This window comes from Anser anser, assembly GCF_964211835.1.
Source record: "Anser anser genome assembly, chromosome: 2".
In the NCBI taxonomy this organism is placed as follows: Eukaryota; Metazoa; Chordata; class Aves; order Anseriformes; family Anatidae; genus Anser; species Anser anser.
Window position 1 is genome coordinate 35,921,232 of NC_139721.1, and position 25,362 is coordinate 35,946,593.

General features: G+C 35.9%; 1 protein-coding gene across 5 annotated transcripts in view; it reads right to left on the minus strand.

Annotated features, from left to right (window-relative positions):
- The window catches only part of PREX2 (phosphatidylinositol-3,4,5-trisphosphate dependent Rac exchange factor 2), a 177,981-nt gene that overhangs the window by 62,091 nt on the left and 90,528 nt on the right, over window positions 1-25,362 (minus strand). For all 5 annotated transcript variants that reach the window (XM_083827119.1, XM_083827120.1, XM_083827122.1 and 2 more), the window contains 10 exons: window positions 22,502-22,619; window positions 21,435-21,619; window positions 18,108-18,269; window positions 14,973-15,195; window positions 14,417-14,624; window positions 8,515-8,694; window positions 5,630-5,724; window positions 3,528-3,610; window positions 3,097-3,187; window positions 1,459-1,587 (listed from right to left, as the gene is read on the minus strand). In XM_083827119.1, coding sequence (XP_083683245.1) covers window positions 1,459-1,587; window positions 3,097-3,187; window positions 3,528-3,610; window positions 5,630-5,724; window positions 8,515-8,694; window positions 14,417-14,624; window positions 14,973-15,195; window positions 18,108-18,269; window positions 21,435-21,619; window positions 22,502-22,619 — 1,474 coding nt within the window. The remainder of the gene's footprint in view (window positions 1-1,458; window positions 1,588-3,096; window positions 3,188-3,527; window positions 3,611-5,629; window positions 5,725-8,514; window positions 8,695-14,416; window positions 14,625-14,972; window positions 15,196-18,107; window positions 18,270-21,434; window positions 21,620-22,501; window positions 22,620-25,362) is intronic.

Genomic DNA, 25,362 nt, shown 5'->3' on the forward strand with positions numbered 1-25,362 from the left:
TGAGGATAAGGAAAAGGCTGAGGTTCTTAATGACTTCTTTGCATCTGTCTTTACTAGCCAGACCACTTATCCTTGGGGTACTCACCCTCCCGACCTGGAAGTCAAGGACAGGGTGCAGAAGAACCCAGAGACCTGCTGCTCCACCTGGACTGTCACACGTCCATGGGGCCAGATGGGATCCACCCGAGGGTGCTGAGGGAGTCGGTGGATGTGATTGCTGGGCTGCTTTCCATCATCTATCAGCGGTCATGGTCATTCGGAGAGGTCCCGGATGACTGGAGACTTGCTAATGTGATGTCCATCTATAAGAAGGGTCGTAAGGAGGACCCAGGGAACTACAGGCCTGTCAGCCTGGCCTCAGTGCCAGGAAAGGTGATGGAACAGGTCATCTTGAATGCAATCACACAATGTATGCAGGATCACCAAGGGATCAGGCCCAGACAGCATGGGTTTATGAAAGGCAAGGCCTGCCTTTGAAAGAAGCTAAAATTAAATGAATGCCAAATGAAAAAAGCTAACCACAGAGAAACAATTTAAAGCTAAACCTGGCAGACTAAAGTTTTTGCTCCCACATAGACTCCTAGTACAAGTAGTTCTGTAAAGATTATTTTGCTCATTATTTCTGTTTCACTATCAAACAGTACAAGAAATAAAGCTTTCCTATTGAAAAAAACGAAAGAGAAAGAGTGCTAGAGCAAGAGAGCATGAGAGAGAGTGAGAAAGAGCACGAGAGAAAAAGAGATGGGGGGGAGGGAAGGGAGGAGGGAGGGGGGAGGACTTTCTTATGAAGCCAAGGAACAAAGCAGAAACACCAGCCCACCCTGTCACTTGGTGGTAAGGAAAAGCAGAGTACTAAGGAACTATTAGACAATGGTGGGAGGGAGGTAGAGGAAGAAGAGAGATATGGCATCAGTTGTGATGGAATGAGTGACTGAAAATCAGTGGAAGAGGTTTGTCTTCATGGCAGCAGAAGAAGAGTCATTTCAGAAGGATAACGATTCCAGATCAATGACACATAAGAACAGGAAATGGGACAGAAGTTGTCCTGCAGAGTCTTCATCTTTCCATTGAAGATAGTACCAAAAGAAAGGTGTTTAATTGGTGTATCTGTTCCGTGAAGTTCTGTGATAAATAAGTCAAGCTCACTTGACTTCAGCAGCACCTGAAATAACCCAGCACGTGCAACATATGGTTCATCTGGTTTAACTTGTCAGGAGAGACTATTTTCTCTTCAGTATCTGAAGTCTACAGAGTGAGCATCAAGCAGCTTAGGTGTACTCCACTAACCTTGTTACTACGAACACAAATAAGTCCTCAAATTCAGGCATTTTCCATTGACAGAATGGCGTTCTGCAAACCTTGCCTAGCAGCAACATGAAGCAGTTATATCTTTCCCCTTCCTCTTCCCAGGTTTTCTATCATAAACTGTTTGTTTACAGCCATGTTGTACCTACTAACCTTCAACAAATTTTCTGATATTCTGGGCAAGACTGCGGACACTGCTGGGAAGGTTCCAAGGGTCTTGTTTGATGTGGAGTCGTAGCCTCTTTGGACAGCTAAGCTTCGGTTCCATTTCCTGCTGAAACTCTATGCAAAGATAAAAATAATATTTTTTTCTGTTTAAACCTCCTGAGAAAGTCACAGGAAGACTCTTTCTTTCTAAATGTTTTCACACCTCATATAGGTTTCATCTTTTTTAACTCTAGTTAAAGTTAGGGTGACAAGTCTAACAATTGTCTAAGCTCCCTACTTTATCAAAGGAGAGAGAGAGCAGTGCTCCCAAACATGATTCTTTCTGAATGAAGTACGTAAGGTAGAAGGTGCCTGTCTCCATGGAGTAAGAGAGAGCCTAGAACTTTTAGAGGCAAACGTCAGCAAAATTAATCCAATCAGAAAATTAAACTTTCCTTAAGACAAATTTAACTATTCCTTAACCTAGTCTCTCAAATCTCGCAATGTTCCTCGTACTGCTCCTGAAGATAGCGAAGACCAAGAGTAAAACATTCAGCTTGTCCATATCTCGTGTCTAACTGATTATTTATTAAATCGCTGAAAGGTTAACATTTTGTTCTGTAAGTTTGTCATGTACTTAACCTGAAAAAATGAGAAACTTAAGTAAGCAAGCACAAATGTTCTAGGTTCATTCTCATTGGTCCCAAAATTGGAAATGAAAAAAAGTAAAGAAGAGGGAGAAGAAGAGGAAAGAGGAAGAGATTATGCTGACTTCCACACAAACTCTCTGAGGCTTGAGGCTTCATAAAACCAGGTAATTTGTGTACAGTAATTATGTTCTGTTGACTTCAGCGGGATTTTGGTGATCTATAAAAGTCAAAGATCCGCCCTCTGGCCATCTACAATTAGTTTTCTTTGCCAAAAGATATATATGCAGGCTCAATAAAATTGTAATAAAACCTACTACACAATTATGCATACTTATACAACAGTCTGTCTCCTGTTGCCCTTTTTTTTTTTTTAAGCTCAGTTCACTAGAAGTCCCTTGCATTTTTCATGACAATTTTATGGCTATCACCATTTGTTTATTTATACACTTAGACTTAGCAGCTATGTAAGTGTTAGCTGAGTATCTGAATTACATGCAAAATTTCTTTAAATAATCAGTAACACTTAAGTTAAGTACATATTTGATATAAATATGACTGTGACTATAAATTTACATTTTCAAATTATTTATAAATCAGCTTCACAAATAAAATATCTACAAAAAAATACTAAAACACTGGCATTCATATTAAAATAGATTGGAAATTGCTTGATAAGTTGAGACAAAAATGTAATAAAACACCTGCAAAAAAAAATAATCCTGCTTCTTACTTCAAAAACCTTAGCAATTCCATAGTCAATTCAGAGCCTACAGTTTAAAGCTGACTTTCCAAGAAACCTCAAATTCTTTTATATGTTGTGCAAGTTTTCCACTAAGAATACAACCTACTTGACAAAAAATTTAAAAATTGATTATTGTAGAATATGGCATGAATAAGCAAAATCAGTTTTTTAACACCCAGCTCAAGGAACACACAGCCATACCCGTATACCTTTAAAGCTTCCTTTTGATTCTGATAATAGAATTAATTTTACCTTGTAGGCCTCGGCCTGGTGTAAAGTACTTTGTCTGTTCAAAGGCCCTCACCACAGCTGGTCCTTTCAGAAGATTGACAATTGAATCGACCTGTTGGGATTAAAGTTCTGTGAGAAAAATATTTTCTATAGCAAAATTTTGCAATTCTTTCTTTAAGAAACGTGAACTAGAAAAAAGCCGCTTTGGATGCTTTCTTATCTAATAGCTATAGTTAAAGCTCAAGGCTAGATAATGTTAATAAATCTAAGGGCCTGTTTAACTTGAAATTTTGAACTATTTACAAAAAAACAGAAATAGAAGGAGTAAATACATACCATCCCAATAAACAGTGGAAAGCAAAAGTAAAAAAAAAAAAAAAAAAGTATTTGCTAAAGACATCTTAGCTCAAACATGGACATTAGTATTAAAGCCAATAAAAATCATCTCATACTTGACCAAAAAGATGCTCCAAACAGCTATGGAGCTTGTCTTGTTTATCATGAGAGATTCGAACACTTATGGGAAGCTCATCACCTGAAAAATATTTTAAAATTAAAAATTGTTTAGAAGTCTCAGCACATTTTCCAAAATCTTTATATCTTGGATAATCTGCTTTGCACACAAACTTTTACTTAGGATTATACCCATCATGGTTCTAGGCACAGAAACACAAGTCTACAGTGTGTTATTCAGAATCCTACAGCATACAACTGTTCTCCCTATGTATTTTGCATTAAGCAGTCACTGGATAATATAGAAGTAGCTCTTAGAGCTCTTATTCAAAACCCAACTGGACATGAATCTGGGGAACATGTTCTACATTACTGCTTGAGGAGGGGATTAGATTTGATGATCTCAAGAGGTCGCTTCCATCCTCAGCAATTCTACGACCAGAACACAGGATTCTTCTGTGCTGGACAGCACCATAACTACCAGACTAAACAGCTAAGGAGTGTGAAACTGTAATAATACATGAGACCACAAAGTCACTGAAATGCATTCACCATGAAATTTTTATAGGGATTGTACTGACACTTCACAATCTTAATGCTCTTACTATTGAAATCATTCTGACATTTTGGTATTAAAACAACAGTACAGTATCCAAATCTTGTATTTGATACAAAAATTTTAGTGGTACAGAGAAAAGTATTTCCCAAGACAATACAAAGGAGAGGGACTCTCCTAGGTCACTGCCCTCAGTCACTTGCACCCTCAGACAACAGGTGATGCAAGTTGAACTTTTTCAAAAACTGTGAAAAATTGAGCTTAAAACTGGTTTTCCTCCTTGCTGTTGCAGTGACAAATAACAAGTAGCCACTTGATAATTTATAACCCAAATTTATTCATGGTCAACCTAGACTCATTTTTCTTATGTCACTGAAACACTTAAATAGCACTTTTGTCTCCTTGCTTTTTCTTTTTTTTTTTTTTTTTATCTCCTTTAGATGTCCTTACAGACAGCAGTTATAACCCTACACAGGATTTTAATTGTAACAGATGGAGCACAGTGCCAAAGAGCCCTGATCTGGAGTTAGCCAGGCTAGTTTTGGAACTAGGAGAAAATTCTGTCATCGGGAGAGTGGGAGTTTCACTGAGTGGCAAAATTAATCAATGTGAACACTGTATCCGGACTTGGCTAGCAGAGATATTCTTTTAGGCACCCCAGTACCTCAGCTTGTTGCTGCATTAGGGCATATTAACTCATTCATATCCTAAGTTAAAGACCCTATGTTTCCTCTTTTATTAACAGTTGTTTATGTCCTTCATCCTTTTCCTCTGTCTGCTCCACTCTTTCCATTTCTTGAAAGTAGCTGACTAGAGTTACATTATTCAAAAGGTATCTCAGATACCTTGGGTAACATCATCAATACTTTCCTATCCCAATTGAAAATTGATGTGACCAGCAATAAAATTTGCCTTCTTTATGGCCAAGTCTCAGTGGTGGCTCAAATTCAACTAATATGCCCTGTTCTTTCTGTTCCTAAATCATTCCCAAATGATAAACTCCCAGCTTGGAGCAAATATTTTTATTATTAGTCCCTGAGTATATGACCTTGTACTCCATGCAGTTAAATCCCATCTCAGTCCTATTAGCAGCTGCATTTATTTAAATTCAATTTGTCATGGCATAAACAAGAATGTGCTTCTATGTGGTCTCACATTCCTTCCTACAAACATACACAGCCATATCCTGCATTCTGGGCACTGACGCAGGCTGGGAGAGCATTCTGGACTCACCTAAAATGCTCCTTACTCTGTGCAACATAATGTGCTGTCAAGGTCAGGGCATGAAAGTGGTTAAAAGCAGCCACTCTAAGAGCTCTAACTAATTCAGTCTATTTACAGAGATGCTGGAATGTTGGCTGTCTTTCACAGAAGGACTCTTAAGTGCAGCACTAGCTAGGCAGAAACAAAATGATACACTTCTATTACCAAGGAGGAAGCAATTTTAAAACAAAAGCAGCAACAAAACTGCCAGGCAAATGAAAAAGAATAAAACTGAGTAAAAGGAAGTGATGACAGGTTCATAGCTGACTTTTCTAGACATACCTGAATCCATTTCATCACTGTGAAAGTAAGAACTGCATTGACTGCTACAAATGCTGGTGAAGGAAGCAATGGAGTTCCTGTTGCTGTTGCAATCACTTGGAAAACAAAACAAAACAAAAGTCATGTCCTTTTACACAGGCTTTATGTCAAAGTTATGGACATTCTCTCGCTTTTCTCATTTCTGCTTTAATGATGAGATGGTCTTTACAATTGTTTATCAACAATAAAGATCCCTATACTTAGGCTATCATATAATTTGCAATCCTGGTAGGACTCAGAGGGCAAGGTTTCCAGAACAGATGATTCAGTTGTCTCCCTTCACCTTGCATGTGAACAAGTACTTTAAGACTGAAAATATACACTTTCAATTCAAACGACCAAATTTTCTTTCATGAGTGACAGTTTTTAAAACTGTGGCCTCCAACTGCTTAGTAACTCCACATTTAAATACTGTACTCCTAGTCCATAACTAATACAACATGATGAAGTACTCTGGTTTATGACTTGCAAACTACAATCCATAACAGATTTAGAACAGATTTAATCAATTTCAAATCCATTAAACTCAAGTTACAAACTACTTTTCCCTGCCAGCCAAAATATAGTCTATAATCCCATCTTTTACAACTGTTCATTCTATGAAAGATGTATAGACATTTACATCTGTGACTTCAGTACAAATTTTTAGGCATACAAAATTTCACCCATATTGCTCTAGTAAGGATATACGGGGATTAAAACTCTTTTTTTTTCTGCTATTTTCTCTGCTGTAGATATTGCATTCATTCACCTCATCCTCTCAAAAATGCCCAGAGCGGTTGTGGATGCCCCACCCATGGAGGTGTTCAAGACCAGGTTGAAAGAGGCCCTGAGGCCCTCATTTCAATTCAAATTCTTCAACAGTGAAGGATATATTCAATACATGAAGACCATTTAGTTTCACTGCAGGAAATGCTAGGGTAATTATCCAGCAGAGGGAGTCTTAAAAACCCTAGTGAACACAAGGTTATGTATAAATGTACCTAAAGCATGTTTACATGTAATAATCTGTTTCTGGTTTTATGAATGTGGTGTACCATACAGCAAGATATACATATATATATATATTGCTGCAGTTATTCATGCATCCACAAGTTCCCTACCTTTTTTTTTTTCTTTTTTTTTTTTTTTAATAGAAGTTATCTTTTACTAGTTTTGGCATACTGACTTACATTTTGGCCTTGTAGCCAGCCAGGTAAGTGAGTGGAGAAAATGTTTAAGTGAAGCAATGTTACATTATTACAATCAGATCCAATAAATAGGTGAAAAGACATCAGTAACAGCATGTTCCTAACAGAGGGTGAACAGTCCCAAGGAGTATTAAGAATTTCTGGCTGGATATTAAGAATGTTTTCTAACTAACTCTATTCACATATTAAAGTCTCCAAAGGGAAGATGAAGGTTATTTAAAACTGGATTGTTCCAAGCATGAGAAAATAAAACACATGAAAATTAGAAACAGATCAGATGTAACTACTTAGCTATATCATTTTGCATCTTTACTGTGTTGTACTGCAAGGTTTTAGAATGAGGCTCTACAACACAGAATTAGGGCATTCTAACAGTTGAAATTAGCGTACAAGTTCTTATAATGTTACAATGGCATAATGTGATCTCTTAAATTTTAAGTATTGTCTGATGTGGTTCCTAAACAAACAAACAAATCCAATCTCATTCTACCAAATGTTCTAAACTCACAGATTTTGTGATTATTCTCCATACAAAATCCTAGATTTTATCATTCCTAAATAGCCAGAGTAGACTACAAATGACTACTATCAGGATAAAGAAAATATTCTAAACAGTTAGCTATCATGTCCTAACTCACACTTTCTTTCTCTACATGTATACTCAGTGCCAACTGTGGTATTGCCCACTCAAGCAAGTGCAGGAGACTAGAGTTTGACACATCCCGAACATGCAGAAACCCCTAAGAATACTTCAGATGCAACTGCACTTTGCTCGTGATTTCCCCATCCTTAGAATGAGATGGACTTGAGCTGTGCAAATTACCTCTACAGTTATTTCTGCTCGAATTTATATCTATATTTCTATTTCTACTCTGACAAAAAGTTCCTATCAACCACGCTGCAGTAATCAAATATTAGCTTATGAAAGAGCAACACAGAGATCTCAGCAACACAGCATTCTGTAGAAAAACTGACCCTAGTGAGATTTCACTTCCCAAGCATAATAATGAACCATGATAATGAACACATAATAAAGCCTTATTTTACTTGCAGCTAAAATTTTAATTTAGATTTTATATCAAGTGTAATTAACCAATTCTCTCTAAGCATCAGAAGGTTGTGTTTATAAAGACCTATGCTTGCTATAATTACTCCTCCCTTTTCAAAATTCTTTGTATTTTAATTCACAGTAAAGGTGATGTATTATGAATTCTAGATGTGGGATGATGCTACGATATTGAGTAGAAGAAGATAATGAATCTATGTTGAGAATTAGATTAATTTTTTTTCCTTAAGATCAGCAAGAGTGGTGGCTGTGGCATCTTGCTTTCCATGGCAGATATTTGGTTTATTGTTGGGGAGCATCATAACATAAACCATTTCTGTATGTTATAAAAAGAGTAATCTAAAGAAAAGCCTTACAGCACTGGCTGCGATATCCTATTAAGGTAAAGGATACTGAGATCTAATAACTAAACTGTGATCAAAAAAGAGTTTATTTTACACACCTTGTAACATATCTTGATGACAGTTATTCCTCTGTTAGAAATGTCAGAATCATTATATTTTGAAATTCTTCATAGTCACTTGACAGTATACAAACCCACAGTCTTGACTTGGTTGACAGATGAACAAAAATAGTATTAGTAAAGTTACCTGTAAGAATCCCTGTTGCTGATGGTATCATGACCAGAATCTTCTTGTTCATCACCTGTCACACTGAAACAGACTTTCTTCCCATTCCTTTCTCCCTTTTCATTATCACTGTCTGCTGGTATTAAAGGCTCAGGCGTTTTACGTTCTGATTTGGGAGAATATGTTATTGAAGAAAGAAGGCTGTGAGACACACACACACAAAAAAAAAATCAAGATATTTTAATATTTTTCAAAAGTGAGATACCAACAGGCTATTTCTCATCAACATCCTTCAAATATTATTATAAGGTATGTGAAGGGAGTATCTTAATATGAGGAAAGATTCAAAAATCTTGAAACGAGGAAAGAAAGTGGAACATTCCGCTACTGAAAATGGTAACAGTTTATTCAATCACGGTTTAATCAACAAAACCCATCAGCATTACTAAATATTCAATTCTGTATGAAGGCAAGATTCTACTTGGGGAAGAAATACAGCCTATTCTTGAATACTTGGAGTCACATTTTATATTAAAGGAACTATTTTTAAGCATGAACCATGTACTTGTCAGCATAAACATTGAAAACAAACCAAAGAAAATATCTCTGTGAAAAACACGTATTTTCTTAATTAATAATGTAGCAGATATGACAGCCTACATCACAAGCTATTTTACTACGGCATTTTAAGAATCATTACTAACATACCTGTATATTTCCTCACGTTCAAAGTGTCTAAGCTGCTATCACTAGTAAAACTGATGATTAATCTACAAGCTTATGTGAAGAGCACAAAAATGACATCCAGTCAAGAACAGAGAACATTACAAACTGCTACATTTGGAATATGCACAGACATTGGAAGCAAAAGGTTCATATTCTTGAATGACTAATTCATACTGATAATGAGATGCTCTAATTTACTTTCAAGTTCAGAACAGCTAATACAGACAATTCTGCTTTAATTTCTATCACTCCAACACTCTGTTAGAATAACATTTTCAAACCAGTATTTGTATGGCAACATTTTTTCCTGCTAAAACTACTTTCTAAATTGTCTTTTTTTTTTTCTGAAATCAGAAGGCATTGATTTATGCTTTTTTTTTTCTGTTAAGTACTTGAACACAGTAGCAGGGTTTTAACTTAGGAGCTGTCAGAATGATCAACACTGGCAAATTCAGACCAAATGCATAGACAATCTTGTTACACATTTTTACTTCTGAAGGGAAACTACAGGAGATGCATATTTTTGTGAATAAAAGTGCTGCTTTTATTTTTATTAAAAGGTAGCATTCAGAATTCCTTCCTCTACTCATTTCTCACAATCCATTATGAAAGGTGGGGAACTCACCCATTCTTAATCTTAACAAAATGACAATTTACTTAACTTTGTTCAGCTACAGTTACACTAGTAACAAGCTATTGTTTTCTCCACTATTTTCACAAAGATAATCTACCAGAAAACAACATGATTCTAAGCTGTTCTTGAAAGCTTCAGTTTCTGGACTCAGAGCAGTGACTTTTTGCATACAAAACATGGACATTTTCTACTGTGTTCAACTACAACATTTTTGAGTACACACAGTTTTCTGACTCACAGAGTCAGGGCAAGAAATTAAGAACTCATACACCTTGGAAATGCGATAGGGTAGACTATCCCCATAACGCTGTTTGTTTAATGTGTAGCAATGAACACATAGCTCAAACAGCATATCAAGCTCTGCCTCACTGAAATCATGACGTGATAGATGTTAACATAGGGTTTGACATTAACTTGAAGGAAACAAGAATGGGAAACAAAGCTTTCTAGCAAATTCTGTGATCATTTTTGTATAGCTTGCTTCTACTAAAAGCTAACCAGAGACAATTTATCCTACATAGGATAAATTATCTCCTTTCTTAGGAGGAAATTCTTCACTCAGAGAGTTGGGGAGGCACTGGCACAGGTTGCCCAGAGAAACTGTGTATGCCCCTTTCCTGGAGGTGTTCAAGGCCAGGTTGGATGGGGCCCTGGGCACCCTGATCTAGTGGGTGGCATCCCTGCCTACAGCAGGGGTGTTGGAACTAGATGATCTTTGAAGTCCGTTCCAACCCAAGCCGTTCTATCACTTTGTAATACATATAGGAAAGGTACTGATCTGAACTGTAACTAAAATGTAGATAGATTATCTACACAAAACCCATAATTCTACAGGATTTTAAATCCACCCATCCACACTAGAGACCTATTTTGGGTCAGTTCTTCATACTTGTAAAACTGATTAATACAGAATTTTCTGAATACCAAAATACAACAAGAGTTCAAAAAGGGAGTAAATAAATTCATGGCAGATCATTCTAACCATGCCCTTAAAATAAAAGGTCAATTCCAAGAAGACCATATAGATAGCACTGTCTATTAGAAGACGAGGTGAGGTAAAAACAACGATTAATATATGCTTCTCTTTTTTCTTGTGTTCCCCTTATCATCCAGTTCTAGGAAAACAAAAATGGTCTTTGGGCAGATACATTCTAGTAACTTCTTGTGGATTTTGTTGTTGCAAGAAAGTAATTGAGAGTAAGAAACAAACAACAAGCATAATGAATTGCAATTTCAGCTCGTGAAAATATCTTCCCCTGAGTAATTATTTGTCAAGACACAGACAGACTATTATATCCTGTTCTTTTATGTGACTGTTTAGTCACTGCTGCCAAGATCTCGGTAAAAGACTGATGAAAGTAGCTGGAGCTTTTCCTAAGGGAGCTTTTCACTGTCTCCCAGCAGGCAAGCTCTTTTTCTAAGGAAAATTTTTTTGCTGAACTACCATGAACGAAAGCTGGAACTTTGGATAACAGAGTTCTGGTGCTGGTAGTTCCTGAGGTCAATGAAGTGCTTTTAGAAACCCAGTTCAGGGATCCTAAAACACACAAATCCAAACCTGGTCTCAAAAAAATCACGCACATTAATCACGCTTAAACAGACTTTTATTTTCTAAAGTGTTTCTTCTTTTTAAATATAGAATATGAACTTTGTACTTTCTTTGGAGATGGTCTACCCCCCAATAAATTATCTTAGATACATCTTAGAGGAGAAGCGTGTGTATGAGCAGTAACTAATAACCAGGAAGTCCCTTTAACTATGAAGAAAATTTCTCCATTTAATGGAGAAATTTAAAACTTCACCAAAAAATCCTCATATGTGGAAGTAATCTTATATGAAGCTCGAATCAACACAATTCTAAAAGTATGTCAGAAACTAAAACCCATTATGAACTGTCTATGCATTAAAAATAGATATCCACATGCAGTAACAAAAAACTATGCAACCTTTCCTGAGTGGAAAATGAGGAAACATTGGAAAATGTTCAAGCATCTTGTATATTCCCAACGGACATCTTTCAAAAAACACCTGGGATCGTGGGAGCATGCTGGGTCCATGTGAACCAACAACACAACAAAGTCTCCATATAAGAAAGCAACCGGAAGAAGCACTGATTCCTGCATAACACCTCCTGTTAATGGTGGGCATCTGGCAACAGTACTAAAGAAATACTGTGATATTATTAAACTACTTGAATGAAGAGTCAGTAGAGCTTTGAGAGGCTGTGGGAAGGGAACAAATGTCTTTTTGTCTGTACCTCTCTTTCTCTCTCCATCAGTACTTATTCGAGGAGCCATGGTGGATGTTGTTATGAAGATAATGCTAGCAGTATGCAATCTTCTCTTTCATATCCTTTTCCCATAATTTATAAGCTGTTACAGACCTGCTCTTCAGGTGAAACACTTCTTTTTCAGTTCTCTTTCATTCACTAACAGATAGGAGAGGTTGGACAGATAATACTAATAAACACCTAGATTTTGGGGGTAGAGAAACAGCCCGTTGCTGACCTCAGCACAGAGCAGAGACATCTAGTAACATGAAGCAGCAATAGTTTCTCAATGCTACTATTATGAAAGGTATAAAATACTCATTCAGTAGCCCAAGTTGTATCATTTAAATTTAGCATTGCGCTACTGTGTTCTTATTTCCTTTTCTGAGAAAACTACAGGAATGAGTATCGCTTATAATAGGCAATTCAGGAAATAAAGACATGAATTTCATTGTTGTCCGTGTTGCAAGAGAAAATAGATGTTCTACAGTCTTTGTAAAGTTCACAGATCAGTGTGTTTAAGCATACGCTCTTAGCTGTTGAAGTATGAATATTTCTAACTAAACCACAGCTATTCCATTATTCTACCTTATTACTCTATCTTTTGTTCTTAGTAATCCTAATGGTTCTCTCAGAAGTTAATTAGTAGCTCTAACTGTGTATTCTGATATAATACGCTATGTACTGCTTAACTGCTCACACCCAGATAGTCCTGGCTTCCTCCTTTCCTGTTCAGCACTTTTAAGTAGGTCCCTTGGCTATCCCATTGCCTGTATGGAACTGCTTTCCTCCACAACAATTATACACTAGTAGTCCACTCAAAGTCTGTGAGGAATAAAGCGTGAGAAGGCTAATCTTACAAATAGTAAAAAGTAACATTTGCTAAATAACTTTGTGTGCCTTATTCACGCTCTATTCACTGTAAGGTCATTGTATTGGAACTTTATGAAAGAAGAAAATGTGAAACCTTGTGTTTACTTTCACAACTGTGTGACTTACAGAATGAATATATATAGATATATGATATTCATGTATACACAATATGCATATGTGTCAGTAGATATACATGAGTACAAAGGAAAGGCTAATAAATTCATGTGCTTTTACATCACTAGCTCAAGGGAGTGGAAAGGAAAGGCGTGACAGACTGGTAGCTGGAGCTTCCTGAAATATTGACTGAACTTCCGTATATATATCTACTGACTTCCCTGAGGAGCAGTGACAATACAGGTTTTGTAGACAGTCATTTTTTTCACTACGCCCAAACACTGAAATCACATTAAATTTAATTAACTGATTTCATCATGATAGTTAGCAGAACTACTTAAAGGCACAGAAAGCAACTCTTTCCTTAAAAAGAAATAATAATAATCAGGCTATACTTACTTTCATTCCTATTAAAGTACAGCAATACATTACATTTACTTATTACTGTGCAACTATGACATTACTACTACAGTAATACAAAAAAAAAGAAAACTACTTAAAAATAACTATGAAAGGACAAATTGTTTTAAAGTCCTCAAAAACAACAGGAGAAGCAATGACATACCACTTGTCTAAACTCATGAAAGGTCATGAAAGATGAGCTTTTAAACTCTAAAATGTATGTAATTTATATTTTCAAAAGAAATAATTTCTGACATTTACATAAGGGATCTTTCAAAACTGAAACACCTATTATCCTCCTTCATCCTCATCCCAAGCAGTCAACTCACTTATCTCAAATCTGGAAAAGTAAGTTTAAAACCCTTGTCCTGAATTAGAACAAACTGTGATGTGACTCTGGGTATCCCACATTCAAGACAAGTGTCCTAACCACTCAAGAGTGGCTTTCTCTAGACCTAGAGTCCTTCATTAAGGCTAATTTGTTTTTGAAAAATGTCTATTAAATTAATAATCTTCCTGAGGATGAAAAATACTTTGCCTATAAATTCATCTTCAGGACTATTTAACAATATCTGATGAGTTATGTAGGAGCCATTTTTGTACCTCTGGCCTTTGTTTCCACTCCTAGTGAAATTTTAGATGACATGTGGGCCTCATATTTCTCTCACCTCAAAATTATTAGTCCATTCTATAGAAAAGCTATAAACTAATGTGGAAAAAAAATCAGGTACACTGGAAAAAAGCGAAGAAAAAAATATAAAATTAACTATGCTTAAATATTTTGCTATATCACAATTCTGTCTGTAGTCGATATTAATCCCATACTACAAAAAAGGGATACCCAGATTTATCTGTATCTTCAGTGGAAAAATTAAAGGCAAGTCCAGACAGTAATATTCACTTACTCATCTATCTGACAGACACATGTTTCCACCTCTTTCAGTGCAGTCTGTAATTTGAACAGCAATTTCTGATAGACATCTTGTGTTTCTAAATCTTCTTCTTTTAAGAGGTACCTCAGACCATGGCCCTCTTGCTGGCCAAGAGACTGTCCTGAAGGGGCAGCCATAGTAGTAATGGTGTGCTGAACATAAACCATGGGATTCAGTTTACCTGGGAATAATACAAAGAAGTTACATTGATACCTTTTTTAACATAAATTTTGAAGTTTGTAAAATATGTAATAAAATTTGAAATATTCCTGCTTGAAACTTCATGTAATTACTTAATTTTGCATTTTATTTTGCGGAAAGTCAAGCTATTTAAGGAAAAAATTGGTGTGAAATTATGACTAGCCCTTATTATGTTTCAAAACAAATCTAAGTCTTGAAAACAGGAGGATTTCATAAAGGCTTGTCCTTAATTTTAATATTTGGAACATCAACCTAAACTACTTAGATTTTAACATTCTGTATCAGAAGAATAGACTAGAATTAGTTCCTTTATTCTCAACTGGCTTACCTTGATCAGTGTTTTTATTTTCTTTTTCATGAGAAGAATGTTTTCTGCTGTCTAACTGTACACCAAAGGCACTCCCAACAGAAGTTGAGGTTTTAGGGTAAGACACTTCCATCACATTGATATGGCAATTGGTCGGACAGAAATCACTGCTGTGAAGTGGTGAAATCTTTGACTTAGCTTGCTTGAAGGTGGGCCAAGCTCTGTTTTTTAATACTCTCGAAAACTAGACGTGCGAAAGAAAACAAAATTTTGATTAGCAGCTTTTGATATGTCAGCACTTAACTGTCAAAACTTGAGTATGTAACTAGAAAACAAATGTTTAAAATACTTCAGTCATCCTGGCTAGACCAAATCATAATTTCCATCTTTGCATATGAAAGATAAAATATTTTTCATTTTATATTTCTGGGGGGTTGATTCCTTTATTTTATTTAAGTAAATGGTACCTTTTATGAATGTAAATAGCCTTGTAACAAGGAGATAGAATTTATTTTCCTCAGAACATAATAAAATATTAACAGTGTTCCTGGGGAGGAAGTCTAGAACTGCTCTATGATCCAGTGCTGTACTTCACATAACACTTATAAACATCTGCTGCCACAGGCATATTCAAGTGAATGTCTTGCAAGAATTTCTAAACTTCTAGCTCAAAACTGTAATAGAAACAGATATTGTCTTACAATATGTCTTACAGCAATTGTAAGCTATAAATTATGAATTTCATATACAGAAAGGATGAAGTACCCCAATGGTATCCTGGGCTGCACTAGGAGCACTGCCAGCAGGTTCAGGGACGTGGCCCTTCCCCCTTGCTCAGCACTGGTGAGCACTGAGAAGTACTGTGTCCAGTTCTGGGCTTCCCAGTACAAGAAAGACCTGGACATAATGGAGAGAGTCCAGCAAAGGGCCACAAAGATAATGAAGAAACTGCAGAATCTGCTGTGAGCAAAGGCTGAGAGAGCTGGGACTGCTCAGCCTAGAGAAGGATCAGGGGGGATCTCATCAATTTACTCCAAAGGAGGGCACAGAGCCAGGCACTTTTCAGTGGTGCCCAGTGACAGGGCAAGGATAAAAAAAAAAAGTCAGTATTGCATAGATCTTTGATGTTACCTCAGTTACGGAGCATGCAAAGATTTTTTTCAAAGTTAACTTGTAGAGGGTCCTTCTCTACTAAATAGCAGTACCAGTTCAAATAGTCAAGCTTTGGCTAACACTTCAGCTGAACAAAAGGTATGTCCCGAGTAATAACATTACTTTTCTGCTGGGATTTAAATTTCTGTTTATTTTGGTGTCATATTACTTCAGTCTGATGAACACTTTATTGATAAATTACATTCAAATCTTCACATTAGAACACGATCTGGAAGGTTAGAAGAAATCCAATTATGGAATTGTTGAAAGGCTGAAGAATGCACAAATAGTTAAGAAGGGCACTGAGGACATTCAACGATGAAAATGTTCCTGCAAGCAGTACATATTTCACATCTCAATCTCCCACACATCCTGCTCCAGAGAGACCAAATGCCTGGCTAAGATTTAATCAGATCATAAGTCAGGCCCAATTTTTTTTTTTTCATACATGTGTTGAGAAACATCTGGGATTCATGGCACTGGACTCCAAGTTTATTATGAGCAAAATGTTCTGATAATAATAATAGTAGGAACTGCAGAAATCTATGGGGTTTCTATTTATAGAAATCAAACTTTCACAGTGAAACCAGGAGCCAAGCCAGGCTCAGGCGTACAGAAAGTCTTCAGTAACCATGGTTACCTTTACCTTGCCAAGAAAACAGCGTATCTATCCCTGCAATTCATTGCATTATTGATTGTCATTAGAAGCTCTAACTGTGAAACTATTAATTTTTGAACGAATGAGCTTAAAAGTGCAGTTTGTATCAGCAATGTCTGCTTCTAGACAGCACAAGTACAATGCAAACTTCCCTGTGGCTGTTCAATTCATATCCAGAATAACACAATAAAATTTCATTTACTCTCTTGGCCCCCTGTAAAAGGACTATACATTATTCTCTCCCTCTTTCTTTTTTCTTTTTTTTTTTTTTTTTTTTTTTTGTTACAGGAAAGGTATAAAATACTTCATGCTACTCAAACCTTAAATATGCTATTATCAATGTTCCAAGTAACGAATTTGCTTTCAAAACAATACATTCATTTTGAATCAGTTTTGAAAACATGGAAGTCTACAGTTCAGGCAAACAACTGAAAGTCTGGATGTTAAATAATGCAGTATCAGAATCCTATTAATGTCTTCTTCTGTGACCCAGCTCCTGAGTTTATTCCATTTCTTAGCGGAGACCACCCTGAAAAGTACTCTGGAAACCAGCTTTTTGGCTTTCACGCCTTACTGAATTATCCTTACAGGTTTCCCTCCTTTTCCTTTGGAGAACAAACAAACAAAAAAGTCTTCTCTTTACCATTTAGGACAGTGTGAAGCTTCTACACTAAACCTCTCTCTTACTTGTTTAGTTTTTGGCCTGCTTAGATAAACAACTATAGGAAAATACCCTGGGGGTAGCTAGAGACCATATACTTCAGGTTATTTGTTCATTTCTATCTCCTTAATCTAGATCTCAGATGTATGGAAGTCAGAAACTTTCTGCTTATTTTGTGCTATAAAGTTTTATTAACACAGGTTAATCTAACAATTCACAGAGCTCTTAATAGGCTTGCTAGAAAACCTCATACCAATTTGAAGGGCAAACGAGATGAATAAAAGGATAACAATTTGGTATTTAAAATTAAGATAGAATTAAGAAGTAAAGTAATTTTGATATTATTGCTTCATTTTTGGTTAACATCACCAAATTCACAGTATTGGTCTAAAGCATGCTAGACCGTTTGCAGGAAATACGTAGTTGATTGTATCTACAACTGAACACCGCAAACGAGAAAGGATATGATTTACCAAGTGTATAAATCAGGGATGATAGAAAGCACAGTTTAAAAACTATTTATGCAATTTCTTAGTTTGGGCATTCACACCTTACTATAGCTAATCTTTCAGCCATACTTTGCCACCACAATAAACATTTTGAAGAATGATTCAAACTATACCGTTTTTGTCTATTTTTTCCTTAAAAGACAAATATCACACAGCTTAAGACATGCTGGTCATACCTTTTTATAACTAGAGATTCTTCGGTAAATATGCTCAATTTTCTCACTGCAAATGACACTGAATTTACTTTGAAGCTCAGTGGGGATCACTTCATTTAAGGAACTGAGGCTGTTGCAGTTCTGCACAAAATGCTCATCACTTTTTGCCAGTGCTTCCAGAATCTGAGAAAACAAAAACAAGATCGTTACTTTACAAAATGAGATGACTAAAATAATCCCTTACTTATCATCTCCTATAATTAAAGCTGAACAGTCAGATAATCAGTTGCCTTTTAACATTACAGGCAATGCTACTTCACAAAAACTAATGAAACCTGGGAAGAAACCTGAAGATGGTTTCTTTAAATTTATCCCTGGCATAAGTTGCATCCATAACAAGCACCTTCACTCGGATAATGGATTCACTACTAATGTCCTACTAATGTAACCAACATGGCTCACCTGGAATTCATTATTTGCTGTATTTACAACAGCACATATTATGAAAAGCAAGACCGAAAAAAAAAAAATGAAAAAGCATACAAGAAAACAGTGTTATCCTTTTGTGTATTCTTTATATATAAAACAGGAAATAGTGAACAGAATAAGCTATACCAGCCAGCAAAGACTGAAGATCCCTGGAAGTATTCAAGACCAGGCTGGATGAGGCTTTGAGCAACCCAATCTAGTGGGTGGCATCCCAGCCTATGGCAGGGGGGTTGGAACTAGATGGTCTTTAAGGTCCCTTCCAACCCACGCCATTCTATGATATGATTCTGTTATAAGTCCTGCCATTATAGAAATAGCACTAGCAAACGATGGTGCTAGAAAACTGGAAAAAAAAAATGTGTTAAACAGATGAGGGTAGTATATAGCTCTTTTTTGAGTGAAAGATTTATTTCAGGAACTGAAATTCACTGCGACACGTAACATCGTACATCCCTATCATTGGTTGTGTCCAACTCTGAAGATGTGTTTGAAAAGCACACTCAAAGTAATATTATAACAAAAGCACCCAAAAATCAGATCAATGCACTAGAAATATGCAATAGAAAATGCAATAGAAAAGGCTTGCACTTTAGAGATACACAACTTTTCTTAGGCAGGTAACTTCTTTTAGGTGCCTAAACTATCTCAAAGCAATGTCTCTTAAAAACTGGAAAATCTTTCACTACCACAGAAGTTTAAATTTCTTTAATGACCTAATATGAAGAGATACCTTTTTCAGCTGATACCAGACTGACTGCTTCAGCCAGTCAGTCTATACAGCAATTTGACAAAAGTAATCCCATAGTGCTAATATTACACCAGCTTGCAAAGAACTATGAACAAACAATACACACAGAATTAATCCATCATAAGAATTACATCTACAATTCACTTCTGCTACAGTTCATTATTCTTCTATCCATCATTGCAGCTGTAATAAATGACTTACAATCCTGACTAATTTAGAAAGGTTTAGGGAAAAAAATTACAATCTGCAGAAATTTTGGAGTGCAAAATCTGAAGTTTTTAAGAAGTCACAAACTATGCACGACAAGACCCTGAGAGAAATTTTTCTCAGGTCTCCAGCTGGATGAATAGAGGAAAGCCTTTAACTCTTTGCTACAAAGTTTATGTATGGCATTAAAACAACACAGTCACGTTGGTTACACTTATAACTTTCAGGTTTAATTAATAATACAAATTCAACAATTCAAGATATTTTTTTTATCTGTCCATTAAATTAAATGGATTCAAAACTAGTAACTTTTGCAATACAACTTTGGTTACTTCTCATGGTAACACAGTAAAGCTTTGCATAGTATGGGAAAGCAATCCAAGATTACTTCATTCACCTACTACATATGATGCAGAATAGATATGTTTAAAAATGCAAAGCAACAAAAAATACACAGCAAGATGAGAGAGAAGGATATGGAGAGAAGCAAATTCCTAACTGAAAGTGCATAAAAGTTTATGTTTAGGATACTGAAAACCATTTGAAGACAGCTATAGTTGATAAAACATCACTACAGTTTTTATTATTGCCTTTGAGGAAAGGGGCCTGTTTTTTGTTTTTGTTTTTTTTTACCACTGGACCCTTTGTAGTCACTATCACTATACTTTTCTAACAGTCACATAATTAAAAAACAATACAGAGATGTAATCTTTAAATAATTAACCAACCTAAACCCTAAGGGTGATGACACAACATTATTTATGGCCACAATCTATATGCTGAGAGTACTTCTCTTCTTAACTACTACTCCATATACAACAATGGAAAAATATTTCTTCAGCGGTCAGTAATTGATACCTCTAATATTTTATATGAAATTGTAATTACAGCAAGAATTAACAACTTTAAAGACAGTGACTTTTGGCATTAACTTGACCAGCTCTTGCAAAGCTTGTCATGTTGGTGCAAGAAGTTATTCCCTTGTTTGTCAAACTAGTCTGCTCCAAAGAGAAGTTAGGGAAAGGAAATATGTAGCTTCAGTCATTTCAGTAAAATACCAGTATTTTAGCTTACACTTCTGATGGAAAGAAAGCAGAATAAGAAATTTGCAGATATAAATACACTTCCCCAAAGTATGGCTTTTCATACTTTTATTAAGTATATTTTTTAATATCCATAAGCGCATGAAAAGATAAAGAATACTTAATAAAAGGAGCTGTATTACTGTATTATTTGTCAATCTGACTCAGACAACACCAGCTATATGTAAAAAACCTTTATGATCACTTTCATGACAACTGCAGGTTTTACCATTTGGAAATATTCACCAAGAAAAAAACTCAAACTCTAAAGTTGCACTTGCTTTTTTCTTCATGTGTGATTTTGCCAGTGTTTGCCTCCCATACATACAGAGCTTTATTTTACTTTAAAACATACACACACACACAAAAAAAATATATAAACAAAAAATAACATATGAAGCTACTTCCATTACTGCCACTGGAAAAAAAAAAAAGATAAAAAAAAGTTGCATAGGCAATTTTGATGAGATAAAATAACATTTGGAAACTACAGCCTGCCTTCACAAAATTTTGACATTTCATTGAATCTTTGACTTTCTTTGAAACTTTATTTGATAATTAAGAGAAAAGGGAGAGAGGTAGGGAGAATAGAAGACTAAATTTCTCTAATGTTTGTTCAGTTTAGAAGCTCAATTTATAACTACACCGTAATTTACTTTGCTTCCTGAGTACACAATCATCCTTCAAAATGTCAGAGGGATAAAGGTGACCAATTACAAGATATTAAATGAAATACATATAATCCCAAGAATAAGCAGAAGAAAGATGTTGCTACATTGGTATTCAGCCAAGTAAGAATTAACACATACAATTGTTTAGTACCTTTGCAGTCAAGCTAAAAAATCCCTTTGGTTCAATCATTTTTTCTAACACATGGCACTTTATTCCAGCTGTGCTGTCATACTCGTAAACCACTCCATACTCCAGGTGAACATTGTCAACAGTCAGGCTTACATGATCTTTCTTCCCATCAATTATTGCCATAGTATTAAACTTGTCAATCACCTCTAGAATAAAGAAAGTAATACAAATCAGTTGAGGAGGGTTGGCCACTGAAAACTGAATTGAAAAAAAAAAGGGGGGGGGGGAGGCATAGGCAAACATTCTAGAAATACGTATGGTCTGACCATTCTACTTGAAAATGTACAGCACGTAACCCAGCTACCAGGTGAGTGATTTAAAATCAGAACACCAGTGGCTTTATGAATGCTAAAATACAAAATTGCTAAAGAAGCATGAACAGAAAGTCACAACAGTCTTTCTTTAGAAACAGTCATTGCTGAAAGGGACGAATTCAATTTCATTGAAAATCTAGACAGGTAAAATACAGTAACAACAAAAATACAAAAACTGAGAAATTCTAAATAAACCAGAAGAAAATTATCAGAAATGAAACCACTACCCATTTACGCAGAGAACACAGATACAGTTCACATGCTAACCACCTCTTTAATTATCATCTTTGTACAAGCACACGAATCCAGATTTATCTGAATGTCAGTTGCCTGAAAATAATCTGAAGGATACCTGATTTGTTATTTCTCATGCAGTAGTCACTAACTCATCTAATTTAGCCTTAAATGATTACTGGTGTTGAAAATAATTCGGGTAATTCCTAGGATTTCACATCCTATGAATGAAAATTGAAAAGATTTTCCCTGAAGTGTTCACAGAAGCTTTTTCTTGAAATGAGAAATGTAACAATTTTCAAGGAACAGCATGTTAAGTTTACCTCCTTAGAATACATGAAAAGGCAAATCCTTACATAAAGCACAACTTACTGTCTGCCTGCAATTTCATCTCTGAAAACAAAACCACTGCCTATATCTTCCTTGCTACTTACACCAACATTCTGAGCAACAACAAAATCAAAACAAGCCATCACATACCTTCCACTTTGCAGTCAAAGGCATCTCCTCCATCATCTCCAGAGGGCTTGGCATTTGTTTTCTGAAGATCTTCCTGTGCGCTTTCAATGCTGTTGTAAATCCACTGGATAGAATCTTGCTAAAAAAAAAAAAAAAAGGAAAATCTTTACAAGCACAATTGATAGCAACTTATCCCACTGCTCTCAAACACACAATAGTTGCTTTAATTCCCTGAATATCATATCTACTGCCTTCTGAGCTTTGAGTTCAAAATAATATTTTGAAAATTACAGAGAATTTTGGCTTTGGCTAAAACCATCTGAAGCATTTAATTTTTATTTTATTTTATTTTAAGTATATACTATCATGAGACAGTAGGAAATCTGTGGCAGTATGACATCCATCAGTTTCGTGTCTCTGCCAAAAATAATCTAAGACATTTCAAATCAAACTGCAGATTGAAAAATATTTGAGACAAGAAATTGTGAAAAAAATCAAGAGAACAGTTCCTGTCTTGCTAAATCTGCTATGTATCCACAAGACTGGAAAGATTACAGAATGCTAACTGAACATGTGGTATGTCCACCTAATCTATCACCCACGTGTCACTGGCAACAAATTTATACGCTACACCCTAAATTACTTGTATTTGTCTTTTTGATAGTTATTTTATTAGATCTGCTTTATTTTCCCACAGATTAGTAAAACATGCTAAAAGGACAGAATCTCAGGCAAGTCCAGCATTTTACGTGACTGACAGACATGTGCGTACAGGAATGGTGGCTTGGTCATACAGCCTATGAAGGAGCCACCTGTAAGCCTTACACCTCATTTTCCCCCCCTCACTTGTTTAGACATACGTCCATCACATCCTCTTGGAAGGGCCTATCAAATATGGCATCTACAGAATGCTCTTCTCTTCCCCATACATTTCAAAAGAAGATTGACACTCAATCACTCCCTCTCTAACAGCTACAGCAGAACAAATGGCACAATCATAATCATAAAATCATTCAGGTTGTAAAAAACCTCTAAGATCATCTAGTCCAGCCTTTAACTCAGTACTGACAAGTCCACCACTAAACCATGCTACTCAGTTCTAAATCAACACGTTTCTTGAAGACCTCCAGGAATGGTGACTCAATCTCTTCCCTGGGCAGCCTATTGCAGTGCCACACAACCCCTTCATTAAAGAAATTTCTCCTAATATCCAACCTAAACCTCCCCTGGAAAAACTTAAGGCCATTTCCCCTTGTCTTATTACTTGGTGCTTGGTAGAAAGGGTTCTCTTACTTCATGATTTGAATTTAAGGTGGCCTAATAGAAGGACTAGTTACTTCAACTGGAAGTCACTTGTTCAAAAGCTAACATAAGATATAATGCTATATGATTTGGAACCATATTCTCCAAATGCATTACAGGGGGACGCGCTAAGCATAAATCTGTCACATCATGATTAGTATCACTGCAGAGAAATTACATGGAATATCAGAAAGCAAAATCTGCTCTCAATTTTCTTTTTTCCAGACAAAACAACAAATACAGACATTGTCCAACAGGAGTTACACAGTTATTCCCATTGCAACCAACTGAAATGAAGCTTCATACTCCAGGCAAACAGGAAGACTCCTCACACTGAGAAGTGGAATATTCAGAACACAGAAAAAGATCCCCTTTCAATTATGCAATTGCCAACCACAGGAGAGACTGACTGCAATATTTGTGTTAATTAAACTATAGGCTAATTACTTACAAAATAGGAGAAATCCATAGTCATCTTACAAATAATTAAAAACCCACATTTCTGAATAGGAAGTGAAATTTTAGCTGTCTTGACACCAGTGGGAATACTGCCATCAGTCTAGACAGTTATCTCACACCATTTGATAGCACTACATCCTAAATGAAGGTTTTCTAAGAGATTCTTGTCAACCTGTGGTTTAGTTATATGTGATTTGCTGAACATGATTAGCTACTTTTTTAGACTGAAATAAATAATCCACATAAAAAAAACAGGTGTATCCAAGATATTACACAAGTGGATGGAAATAAAACCAAAACAGTAAATTTTCATGTGAAGACATTCATGCCAGCCAACATCAATCAATCCTCTTTGGTTGTCAATTACATCTACAGAACTCCATGCTTAGAAAAGAGAGAAAACATGCCTGGTACAATTAAAAAAAAAAAAATAAGATACTTAATCTTTTATTCCATCCATTACTTCCTCATGGAGTACCCTTTCTTTACCAGAGCCCGTATTCCTCTAAAGAATGGGTGCGCTCTATCTTGATATGTTATGTAACATCTTCAACTCCATAGTGCAGTTAAAAAAAAAAAAACACAAACATCCAGACATTTTCATGAAGACAGTATTTGCGTAACAGTTTTAATTCTTACTTATAATTCTTGTATCTATGCAGTAGGTATGAGAGAAGGATTTCACTCCTGATTTTAATTGGATTTTTCTTCTCAATTAACATGCACTGGAAGAGTCTGAAGTTAATTAATGATACCAGTTCACAGTTTCTGAAAAATTTGCAGGAACTTGGAAAGATTACATTGTACAATCCAGCTGGTTTTGGTTTTCTTCCCTACAATTTATATCTTGCAAGGCATTAGATTTTCTCCTAAACTAACGTGAGAAAGATAACAAAACTTGGATGCTTATATTAAAAAAAGGGAAATTTTGAGCCCTTAAATTTATGTTGATTTCCAAGATTGGAATGCAATGGGAACACAAAGAGACTTTTATAGGCAAAATATGTGCACTCTGCTCTCTATGTGCTGAAGTGTTACAAAATTCTGGAAGAGGATCAGCTTTTTGCATTACATTCTCATGCTGATGAGCAGGCAGTGAACTGTGTAAATCCCTCTCCATC